The 13,186-nt window shown below is 36.3% G+C and overlaps 1 protein-coding gene across 1 annotated transcript in view; it reads left to right on the plus strand.

Moving 5' to 3' along the window:
- Positions 1-6,095: 6,095 nt before the first annotated feature.
- CFAP43 (cilia and flagella associated protein 43) overlaps positions 6,096-13,186 on the plus strand; it is a 58,487-nt gene continuing 51,396 nt past the window's right edge. Inside the window, exons 1-5 of the mRNA XM_087964593.1 lie at positions 6,096-6,228; positions 7,271-7,524; positions 9,348-9,444; positions 10,372-10,539; positions 10,848-10,998. Coding sequence (XP_087820719.1) covers positions 6,161-6,228; positions 7,271-7,524; positions 9,348-9,444; positions 10,372-10,539; positions 10,848-10,998 — 738 coding nt within the window. The 5' untranslated portion in view covers positions 6,096-6,160. The remainder of the gene's footprint in view (positions 6,229-7,270; positions 7,525-9,347; positions 9,445-10,371; positions 10,540-10,847; positions 10,999-13,186) is intronic.

Genomic DNA, 13,186 nt, shown 5'->3' on the forward strand with positions numbered 1-13,186 from the left:
TAGTGTATTTTTATTATTTATGCTGTTGTTGGGATTGGGCGTTTTTGAATTTTAGTAAAACATCTAGAATCTCTGGATTGTGGTGTTACATTAATATTTGTGTAAATAAATCAGTAAAACTTTTGTCTCTTGCAAATAATTTCAATTTAAAACAATGCTTATTGGTTGTGCAGACTTAAAATCATAAGCAGAAATGGAAAATAAAGCCCCCTAAGTTATATTTTATATCTGTAAAATGCTGATTGTAATTGATATTACTCATGTGCACAATATATTTTAAATATATATAACAAGTCAATAAAAATATAGCAATGAGGATATATCTGAAGGAAAGTTAATAAAAGAAGTAGGCAACCTGTTGGGTCATTGCTACAAAGATACTACCTTACCAGATTCCTTAATGCCTTCAACAATGGCAGAGCTCCTAAAGTTCTTACAAGTTCAGGAAGATATTTAGACATGTATCTGCCTTGAACAGTAGTCCTTGTTTAACTGTATAGCACAGCCAAACATCCGCAATTTTTATGACATTTGCATTGTGTCAAAAATGCTTTATGATAATTTTATGGTGATTTTTTAAAATAAAATTTGCCAAATTTCAATTCCATGGGGGTCATGGGTCCCAGATTTTGAACATAATTTGTAATTTAGCCCATAGTTAAAGATTACGGACACAAGAGTTTTATTACTAGATAGAGAAATGCTTTTTTCAGAAAACACCACTTGTTCCTTCACTGCATTGAAAATGACTGTAGAAAGTTCTCTTTCAGCAGTAGAAAATAACTCAACATAAACCCCAATATCTATTTATCTAGATCAGGAGTGTCAAACTTGATTTTATTGAGGGCCACATCAGGGTTGTGTTTGACTTTGGTGGGGGACAGGAATGGGTGTGGCCAGGGTGGGCATGTCCAGCTTGAGGTCACTTGTTGAGGCTCCATTTTTGACCCCAAAAGCCTCCTGCAACTCTGCCAGCGAAAATGGAGCTCAGCCTCCTTGACCTCTGTTTTCATTGGCAAAGGGCTGCAGGAGACGGTCACAACTGAAAATGGAGCCCAGGTGAGCTGCGTGCAACCTTCCCGAGCTCCATTTTCATTTTCAGGACCAGCTCCTTGCCAAAACTATGGTCCCAAGCCACGATCATCCCCATCTTCAAAAAGGGAGACCCCAGCCTAGTTGAAAATTACAGACCAATCTCTTTATGCTGCTTCACCTGTAAACTCATGGAATCAATTATTAACCAATCCATCATCCTCCACTTAGAAACAAACAACTACTCTCTAATAAACAATTTGTTCTCAGGAAAAAACTATCATGTAATTTGCAACTCTTACACTGCAAAAACATATGGACTACACAACTAGATCAGGGCAAAGCAATAGACGCAATCTACATAGACTTCTGTAAAGTCTTTGATTCAGTGGTACATGACAAACTACTCCTAAAACTAAAATCTTACAGTACCTCTGGACACCTGCATAACTGGATAGAAGCATTCTTGTCAAACAGACAACAAATAGTCAAAATTGGGAGCGTCCTATCAAATTCTGTAACTGTCAACAGTGGTGTCCCCCAAGGCACTGTTCTAGGACCAACTGTTTTCATACTCTACATAAAGTGATCATATCAAGAGCAACTACGTTCTCTTCGCTGATGATGTAAAGCTGTTCAACACCACAGACAATACTGCTACCCTTCAAAAAGACCTTGACTATGTATCAGAATGGTCAAACAAATGGCAACTTCAAATCTCAACAAATAAATGCTCTGTCCTACATATTGGCAAAAGAAATCAGAAAATAAAATACAGGCTGAATAGTCAAGACCTTGTTGATGATCCAAACTCTGTCAAGGATGTTGGAGTACTCATCTGTAATGATCCAAGTGCTAGAGCCCACTGTAACTACATAGCCAAAAAGGCATAAAGAGTTGTTAACCTAATCTTACGTAGCTTTTTCTCTGGTAATATTACACTAATAACTAGAGAATACAAAATATTTGCTAGACCAATACTCGAATACAGCTCATCAGTCTGGAACCCACATTACATATCTGATATTAACACAGTTGAGAAAGTCCAGAAATATTTCACAAGAAGAGTTCTCCACTCCTCTACTCGTTGCAGAATACCTTATGCTACCAGACTCAAAATTCTAGACCTAGAAAATCTAGACCTACGCCGCCTTTGGTCCGATCTAAGTATAGTTTGTAAAATCATACATTGCAATGTCCTACCTGTCAATGAATACTTCAGCTTCAACCATAACAACACAAGAGCAAACAATAGACACAAACTCCAGGTTAATCGCACCAAACTTGATTGCAAGAAATACGACTTCAGCAACAGAGTGGTCAATGTCTGGAATACTCTACCTGACTCTGATTTCTTCCCCAAACTCCAAACACTTTAACCTTAGACTGTCTACTATTGACCTCACCCATTTCTTAAGAGGTCTGTAGGGGGCGTGCATAAGCGCACCAACGTGCCTACCGTCCCTGTCCTATTGTTTCCTTTATTTTTCTATTTTTCTTACATGTATCCATGTATTCATAACTATGTTTTTATGTATACCTATTATCTTGTAAGCAATTGACAAAAATAAATAAAAAATAAAAAAATAAAAATAAATAATAAATAATTTTTTGCTGGCAGAGGCACCATGGGCCAGTCCTTCACTGTTTCCAGGGTGGCTCCATGGGCCAGATCGAGGCATCCCACTGCCCGGATCTGTTTGACACCCCTGATCTAGATAAATAGCTAGATATCTATTCCAAAGTGTCTCTCCATAATTTTGAAATGTTTTCCTTTTATTACTGGTTTGCAAAGGAATTCAAACTTTGTTCTAAATATTAGATCAGTGAATTTTCACAGTATTGCACAATATTGCCACATAGAGTTTTGAAATAAGTTTGTCATCAAAAAGATGTTTGCCTTGCTCCCACTAATAGCAATTATGATTGTTAGCACTTTAACAACGTAAACTTGCAAGCAGTTTTAATTCCTAGTTTTCAAAAATATTAGATAAGATACAGGGGTGGGATTCTACCAGTTCACACCTATTCGCTAGAACTGGTTGTTAACATTCTAAGCAGTTTGGAGAACCAGTTGTTAGAAGAAATTACTGGCCTAAGCCTGTAAGGAAGGAAGGAAGGAAACATTCTGGTGTTGCTTACAGAAACTGCCTCTCCGTTAACCCTTATTACATTCTTGGCAGGACTAGACTTCCTGTCTCAGGAACGTTTCTGGAGTTTTTTTCCCCTCCTTTGCTGGTACTTTGCTTGTGTGGAGGGACCATTCAAACTTACAATGGCACTGAAAAAAGAGACACAAGCAAAGGGACACAAGCAAAGGGACCATTCAAACTTACAATGGCACTGAAAAAAGAGACTTATGATCATTTTTCACACTTATGACTGTTGCAGCATCCCCACAGTCATGAGAGGCCAGGCAAGGAGATGCAGGCTTCAATGTGAGTGATATTGAGTTGGCCACACCCAGCCAATAACATGACCAGCAAGACACGCCCACCCAGTCACATGACACCAAGCCACACCCACCAACTAAGCCACACCCACAGAACCGGTTGTTAAAAAATTTGAATCCCACCCCTGGATAGATAGTGATTTCAGGTTCCTTAATTCCAAAGCTTTTGTTTGTCTCTCAGCAGTTTTGAAATATGTTTTCCTCTTATTCTTGGTTTACAAAGGAACTCCAATTTGGTTGGTTCTAAATTGTAGATCACTGAATTTTTAGAGTAATACACATTATTGCCACAAAAGAGTTTCAAAATAAGTTTCATCAAACAAATGTTTGCATTATTTCCACTAATAGTAACTGAGATTATCAGCACTTTTAACAATTTAAACTTGCAACCAAATCTCAGTTTTAGAAAATATTAAGAATGAAAGAAAACATATTGAATGTGCGGATTTTCCAGGTTCAAATATGACCAGGTTTTTCCCAAACAGGTATCCAGCAGGCCTTTTGGGACTGCAAAACTTAGAATTACAGGTTGGTGTTCCTACAAAAAATGCTCTAAAAAACTTGCTAGAAATCTTCCTAGACTGACTAATTCTGTACCTCTATGACTGATTATAGATAGTCTTCGATTTACAACCATAATTGAGCCCAACATTTCTGTTAAGTGAAACATTTGTTAAGTGAATTTTGCCCCATTTTGTGACTTTTATCGCCACAGTTGTTAAATGAATCACTGAAGTTGTTAAGTTATAACATGGTTGTTAAGTGAATCTGGCTTCACTTTGGTAACATACGGTTACCAAAATGCATAAGTTTTGAAATGAAAGAACAAGTTTAAATAGTACCAAAATGTTGGTTATGATATACGGATGAACCAGAAGTGGTATTCAGCAGGTTCTGACCAGTTCTGGAAAACCAGTAGCGGAAATTTTAAGTACTTTGGAGAACCTGCAAATGCCACCTCTGACTGGAGATTTTACAGTATCCTTCCCCTGCCATGCCCACCAAGCCAAGCCCACAGAACCTGCAGTAAAAAAAATTGAATCCCACCACTGGGACGGATCAATGGGAAAAGAGGTGATTGAAAGGACTAAAATTTACATTATAACTTATAAGAACTTTTACAAAATAAATTAGTGTTGGTATATGATAGCAGGAAAATTATCAATAATGTATAAAAAGTACTTCAAATTTACATTGGAAATGTGAGACACATGAAGAGTCACTTTACAATACACTGGGGACATGTAAAAAATATTTGCATGGAAACATTCTCTGAATTTGGGTGAGAAAACACTAACCTTTGCAAAATGGTTCCCCTCTGTATAACACAAGTCACCAAGGGGAAAGCAAAAGCAGTTCTTAAGGGGGGGGGGGGAGTCAAGTCTTTTTATAAGGTACAGAATTATACATAAATTGATATTTGTGATGCATCAAAAAGATGCAAAAAGAAAAGACATTGATTAGTCATGAGAAAAGACAGAGCCCCCTCTAGGGGAGATGGACTCAAGGACTAGAATATGCTTCCTATTGGTTTGTGTTAGTGTTTGCTGAAAAAGCTTCTCACATATGAAAAGAAGAAAATGACTTTGCTTAAAAAGAAAACATGGTCTCCTAACTTCAAATGGGGACATGAATGCCTAAAATGCTAATATCACCTTTATCTGAAAAACAATAATGCAGCTTAAAGGTTCAAATAAAGCCATAAAGTGGCTTGTCTAATTTTGGAACAGTATGGTGTGTGACTGCAGCTATTAATTTATAAATCATGATTTATGGCTTATGTGTAAACCTAATTATGTTCAGTTTATTCAATAAATCATCATTCAATCTCAAGTTCTGTTGAAGTGGCCAATTATTCACGAAAGCTTGTTAAAATGAGTTCTTTTAAATGTTTTCATTTATTCATTTTATTTAATTATTGCTACAGCTTATAATGCTGCTCCATTTTTCGAGAGTCTGAAAAGTGGTCAATGTCTGGAATACTCTACCTGACTCTGTGGTTTCTTCCCCAAACCCCAAAAACTTTAACCTTAGATTGTCTACTATTGACCTCACCCCTTTCCTAAGAGGTGTGTAGGGGGCATGCATAAGCGCACCAACGTGCCTACCTACCATCCCTGTCCTATTTTTTCTTTTATTTTTCTTCTATGTACCCATTTCATGTATTCATAACTATGTATATACTTATACCTGTTATCTTGTAAGTGATTGACAAATCAAATAAACAAATAAATAAATAAATAAATGAATGAATGAATAATAAATAAATAAATAAAAGCTAACTGTTGCGAAAAATAAATAAAAAACAAACAAACATCATTCACTCCTTTTATTCTTTTTCAGATAGGCTACTGCAGCCGGCAGCGAAACTTCCCGTATTTTAACACTTAGCGTTCCCTTATTTAAAAAAAAATAAAAGCGATGGAAAGAAGTTGCATGTGAAGGCAGGCCGGACAGTTGTAGTTAAGGTAGAAGACATTCCTTACAGATATTTTTAAAGGACCTTCTCCTTTCCCTTTATAACTCACTTGGAAGATGTGGGCTGCAACGGCAAAAGGAGGAGGAAGAATTTATTAGCTTTAGCCAATCGCAGAAGAGCAGCGCGCGGTTGCTCGGATACGAATGTAAACGGCAGCGAAAAGCTTCTGCTAAGCGAAGATTTGAGATCTGGGCGCCATGGACCCTCTGAAAGGGGGCGGCCGTCGCCCGGGATCCACGATGCACAAAGCCGAGCTGGAACCCAAGTACGAAGGGAAAGGAGAGGGACGGGAGGCTTTCTGGTGTTTCCGAGATGTGCTTTCCCAAAATACTTTTCTTTTTATTCCCTCCCTTCCCTAAAGTTTATCCGGGAATAAAGGCTATAAAAACAGCCTTTTGTGAAAGCTTTTTGCCTCGCAAACAGATAAATTTGGGTTTTGTTAAGATAAGGATCGCCGGGCTTTTTAGTCTGTCGTGTGTTTTTCAAGGATTCCACATAAAACAAGATTACCAGCTGTGCACTGCTTTTTTTCTTCTTCTTAAGGGAGCCCAGTTTTATGTGTGTGTGTGTGTGTGTGTGTGTTTTCATGCCGACATCCTTGGAGACAGTCCTGGGGGTTTGTTGGAAAGAGTACTTTAGAAGTTTCTATTGGAATCATAGTGTTATATTGAAGAATGGGATTAAAATAAATGAGTTGTCAAGGGAAAGACAGGTGAAAAAGAAATAAATGGCTTGATATTGCTGCAAATGGTGAAGCTGAAGAGAACACATGGGAATTAAATAAAAACATGTTGATGACATTTTCAAAAGTGCGGAGATGAGAATTTTAAAGAAGAAAGGCAATGTATGAAGCAGGTCTGATGAGAGTAAGGATAATGTTGTGCCTTGGCACAACTTACAAAGGTGGAAAGATGGGTTCAAATTTCCTCAACTAGGAGTTTTCATATCCTGAGTTGTTATATCTTGTCATACTTCTCACACTGTGGAATAGCAGCTTGATAATTTAGATAGCTACTACCTGCCTGTCAAAAAGAGGTGCTTTGATTTATTGGTTAAAGCACCAGGTTAGAAACCAGAAGACTCACTTTTTGTCCTCTCCTAGGCACAAACCCAGGTGGGAAGATAACAGTGGCAAACCTCTTTTGAAAAATCTTGCCAGGAAAACCACAGGGACTAACCCATGTAGTCATGATAAACCAAAACTGACTTGAGAGCACAAACCACCACTAGGGAGCACTTTATTTAATATATGAGATTAGTCATCTATAATTAAAGATATTTCACTTAAAATGTATTTCCTCCCCAAGGTGGGTACAAGGATTCACCAATAGGAAAGTTGGATTTATCAACAACAGGACTGTTTCTTATCCTTGTGGCAATTACATTATCTTTATTGACATGGAAACACGAGAGAGATCATTCTTGCAATGTCACTATGGAAATATTGGAGCCTTTGCAGTGAATGCAAGCCAGAATATTGTTGCTTTTTCTGATCGGCAGCTGAATCCTAGAATCTATGTTTACAATTTCCCAGGACTAAAGAAAATAGCAAAATTAAAAGGTGAGGATACTTTTATATACAGCATTATTCCATACACTTATGGCAGCATTCAGTTAAATAAAAGGCCAACATTCATATTTCCATGCATGTCATGCTCTGCTGCCTCATCATGACAGCAGAATATTCCTGGGAGGGATGAGTGAAGAATGTAGCCAGGTATGTGTTGAGCTAATTCCCCGTTAGGAGAATGAGCGCATACAGGGAGACGTATTTGAGAGAAGTGTTTGAATAATACACACACAGCAGACAGATACACTGTACAGTAAATGTAGGTTTTACTTCCAGAAAGTTTAAGCAAAGTTCAAAATAGGCAGTCCAAAGTCATTCACAGTTAAATCAGTCAGTTTTCAATCCAGGGATAATCCAGTAACAAAGTCCAGTGTCAAAAACAGTTCAGTAACAGACTTAGATCAAATCCAAGAATAGCAGTCAATTAGAACTGCAATACTCTCCAACAGAAGGGGGGGGGGAGACTCACTGAGACATACTCTCTTCTGAGACTAAGACTAAGACAACCCAGGTTTCTGGCTCCATCTTATGGCCGTTTGAGAAACCACACCCAATTACAGTTTTGCATTTTCTCAAAGATACAGTTTTAAAATGTTTATCCTGGTTTATATATTTTCAACCCAAATAGCTGTTAGGTTACTTACATTCCTAACAGTATGCCAATAATACATGTAGGATTGCCTGAGGTGTAAAGATCATTTGCAGCTGCCCAGCAAGCGGGCATTTATATCAGGTAGTAAGCAGGCATTTAGATCAGGTAGTACTGATATATAAAGATGCTGAAGGTAGATGGTCCCTTTCAGTGACAAAAGCAAAAACATTTGATGCTATGCAGGAGAAGGTAATATTAAACCACTCCTGCAATTTACCACAAAAACCAAAGGACACCATAGACATAATAAAGCGACTGAAAGTAAAGCGTGAGTGTTGGGGTTGGGTGGCGCTCCCTATGATAATCATAAAATATGTCAAAGAATAATGTATGATGTATGAAAAGACAGAGCAGAATGGCAAGTGAGATGAAAAACTAGTAATAGCTGCTGAAAACTGAGGATTAAATTTAAGTACTGTTTGTATATGATTTGGAAATAAGGTTGGGGAAACTCTATATGGTACATGGGGCTGCCTTTTAAGACCCTCCTAAAATTCTGATTTGATCATGATCAGGTGGTTTAAATTTTTGATGGCTTAAAAAAGGCATGTTACATGGCGCCAAAGCAGTTTTAATGAGTTTAATTCAGAGATGATTCATATATCATCACACTGTAGCAGGGGTATCAAACTCAAGGGCCTGCAGGGTGCTTACATTTCGCCTGCAGGGCTGCTCTGGAAATAGCGAAGGACTGGCCTGCAGTGTCTCTGCCAGCAAAAAACGAACTTGAGAGGGCCACATACGGCTCTCCTGGGCTCCATTTTTGCTGGCAGAGGGCTGCAGGAGGATCATTCCAGCCCCACCCGGGCTACCACAGGGTGCCCTCTGACACGAGTGATGTCAAGCTGGCCATGCTCACCCCAGCCACAGCACCTCGGCCATGCCATCCGGCTCCCCGAGGTCAAACACAACCCTGATGTGGTTCTCATTGAAATAGAGTTTGACACCCCTCATTGAAATCGAGTTTGCACTGTACCATAATGTGATGGGAGGGGAAAGCAGGAATAGAGTAACAATAATATGAGATTGGAATAACACACTATAGCATGTATTATGGACTGGCATTTTTAAAATCTATCTTAAATTTAAAAAATACTATATTAAAATATTAAATAAACCTGTTTTAATAAGCTTTAAAGTCTGTGCTACTTTTAACTTTTAGGACAAGCCAGCCTAGACTATTCCTTGCTTGCATTCAGTCACACAGGTCCCTATCTGGCCAGTTATTCCTCACTACCTGAGTTTTGCCTTTCAATATGGTAAGTGTTGATTGCATATTTTAATAGGGACAAGTGGGTCAGAATTGCATTCACCCAAATTATGGATCAAAATTCTCTATCTTTCTATCTGTACTTATATGCATATAATTCTGCTTGGCTTTTTTGCAAGTGAAGTGATTACATTAACCAGAAATTTACCAAGACAGCATGCAGAAAAGTTTGGATTATGTTGAAATCTAGATTCTTACAAAGCATTGTCTAAACATGGTTTCTGGTTCTAAATCTGTTAGAGAGAAAAAGTCAGAATTCAGGTTCAAAATAACCTTTTTGTCTGTAGTAAATTCCTGCTTAGTTTATTGACTCCCAAACGAAAGAAGAGGCAAGGAAAAGTGGAAATATTATGTTTAAAGCTTAAAATGTAGCATATTTTATGGAAGTGATTGTTTTAAAACTTAGACATAGCAAACTTTTGTCATGGTTGCCTAATTGCAAGGAAAACGTTTAAATCTAAATAATAATAAACTAACTAGATTTGTGGTGTTTTCCCCCAAATCGTGGCCAGTGTTTTAGTATATCATGTGGCACCAGCCTGGACACATTGTCCAAAACAACAGTTAATGAACGACTGTTTACAACTGACTGATTTTCCTCTTATAGGTCTGAATAAATTGGCTGAGATTATTTATTCTACACTTGCCTGATAAATTTTTCAAAGGGACCTAAAGTTCTCTGCAGCAGGGATATTGAGGCTTTGCTTTATTTTTTTATATTTTTTAATTGTTGTCTACTAATATTATATTGCAAAATGCAGTCTGATAACAGTTTTGCTTTTTTGTTTTATTTATTTATTGTTTTGTTGTTTTGACCATTAGAATAGCTTCTGGATTTTTGGAGATAAAATATATATTGACAGAATACTTTGTATATACAACAAATAAAAAATTACTTTCTTTCATTTGTAATTAGGGATTGGCAGAACAAACTTGTATTATGTAGTAAATCACAACCTGAGATAGAAATAACTGCAATGAGTTTTAATCCTATGAATTGGCATCAGTTATGTTTATTTAATGGGGCCTCTGTGACCCTTTGGAGTATTGAAAGAAATAACCAAGAGCACATCTTGATTTCAAAGTAAGTATGATTATGATTTTTATGTTAGAAACAACAATGATATGCTAGAAAAAATAGAATAAGCTCTCTGACTAGGTTCTGTAGTTTGTGGAGAGCAACTGTCTAGTCAATGTCTCATAGTGGAATATACAGTTTGATATATAGATCTTTTATTATAGATTACACAGTGTAAATATTTTCTCATACTTCACATATTATAAAATATGCTTTATAAATAAGGTGATTATGTTATACTGAAAACAAATGTTCGTATTTTTAATTTATATTTAAAGAATCATTATTCCAAGTTATTTTCCATATGGTTTCAGGCCTGTCAAACTTCCTGCTGAAGATGGGTCCTTAACAGATGAGGAAAATAGCTTCTTTTCCCATCCCAGTGTCAGTGATCCTTATTTTGGTCCTGTGCTACCCAATTCAGCCATTGCTGGCTTGGTAGGAGATGAGGCTGAAACATTTAAGGTTAGTTTTATACTTCTTATAATCAGAAATCACTGCTTCTTAGTTAAGAACCATAGAGATTAACATACTATGACGTATATTTATCCAAAAAAATTCAAAATTAGATTTTTTATTTAATTTTTTAAAATTAAATTTAAAGAAATAAATTTATTTTTTATTTAATTTTAATTTTTTAAAATTAAAATTAGAATGTGTTAAAATAAAAGGGTATTTTTGTGAGGGCATGTCTGTATCTTTATAGCTCAAGCTCCTGCTATATATGTGTATTTTATGTAATTTTAGGTATTATATTAATCTTCGGTATTATCAAATTTACGCCTTAGATTTAGATTACTTTTCTTTGATTGTACTTATGAGTCCAGATAAAGCCACCTTATAGATTCCACTCTGATAGAGTTATTATTTACTGGTTTCTTTTGTTGTTGTTGTTGGTTTCTTAAACTGGATAACTGTTGGTGGTTATAGACAATTTATGAATGTGTTTCTTGTACTGATGTGACAGTATAGTAAAGACAGACTGACTGAATATATTTATGACATTTTCTTGGCTGCATTACAGAACTGATTTGTGATGGCTTTCTGTGATTTTTAACATCTTAGTCTAGAGCATAGTAATGTAATTCACAATGTTCTGAAAACGCAGTACTTTAAGAGGAAATAAGTGTTTTCATGAGGGTTTGGGTGTTTTAGTTGTGAAATGTATTTTTTTAACCTTCTCAACTGTTCATTTGTGAGTCTCATTTGTGAGACGGATGGTTCATAAAAACAAGCTAAATAAATAATATGTAGCAAATACTTCCAACACTGGAAGATTTTTAAAGATGTTGGACAACCATTTGTCTGAAGTGGTATAGGGTTTCCTGCCTAGGCAGGGGGTTGGACTAGAAGACCTCCAAGGTCCCTTCCAACTCTGTTATTCTATTCTATATCCAAGCACAGAATGTTGAGTCATTTATTCTAATAACCTATTAAAGTTACGTTGTGACTTAGTATTTTGGTCTGAGCTTTTATAAAGCTTATTGAATCTGAATAATATTTAGATGAGAATTGTCAGGAAATCCCAGAACTGAGCTCTTTATTGAGAGATTGAAAAAATTATCCTAAAAGAAGTCAATTAGAAACCTACATTATATTCAACAAAAGTATATACGCTTGTCTATCAAGTAGACAGGAGTCTAATTCAACTTGAGAAAGTCATTACCTTCAGGATCTTGGATGAACCCAGACACTTAGGATACAATAATGTATGAACCCATCAATAACTCACGTTAAGCAAATGATTTAATTAAGTTTGCGGACCAGGCCTTAATACAGGTAGTCCTCGACTTACAACCACAATTGAAGCCAAATTTTCTGTTCTTAAGTGAGACATTTGTTATGTGAATTTTGCCCCATTTTATGACTTTTCTTGCCACGGTTGTTAAGTGAATCACTGCAGTTTATAAGTTAGTAACACGATTATTAAGTGAATCTGGCTTCCCCATTGATTTTACCTGTCAGAAGGTTAGAAAAGGGGATCACATGACCTTGGAATACAGCAACGGTCATAAGTATGAACCAGTTGCCAAGCATCTGAATTTCGATAACATGATCATGACTTATACTTAGAATAAATTGATTGTCACTTTGAATGTACATTAAACAGCATACATTAAAATGAAATTTCATTGCAAGTGTGAAAATGGTCATATGTTACTTTCTTCAATGCCATTATAACTTTGAACAGTCACTAAATGAACTGTTGTAAGTCAAGGACTACCTGTAATAGCTAAACTCCCCTCTTGCTAATATATCTCTATGTTTTGTTTATATGGACTTCTGTTTTCATAGCTAAATTGACACAGAGTAATTGTTTTCTAAATAATCAAGTCATATGGGGAGAATAACAAGGAAAACAGAAATTAAAAGTAAGACTATGATATAATCATCAACAATATTTTTTAAAATAAATAGAATGTAAAGTTGTTAAAAGGCTTGAGGGAATGCTAATAATATGTCCTGCAGTACTTCTTTGTACTATCCTCATAATCTTCACCCTATCAGCTCAAAGCACAAGATTAGCAATGGAGATTAATGGGAAGTAACAGAGGGCGACCATTCATTAGGTTTCCAATCAAGTATCATCATTTTTGCATAATAATTGTTAGTCAGCTTTATTTTAAAAATTGCCCCTCAAGCATTGGGAATA

The sequence above is a fragment of the Notechis scutatus genome, chromosome 4 (assembly GCF_049901735.1).
Source record: "Notechis scutatus isolate UNSWTSFEM ecotype Mainland chromosome 4, rNotScu1.2, whole genome shotgun sequence".
Taxonomy (NCBI): domain Eukaryota; kingdom Metazoa; phylum Chordata; class Lepidosauria; order Squamata; family Elapidae; genus Notechis; species Notechis scutatus.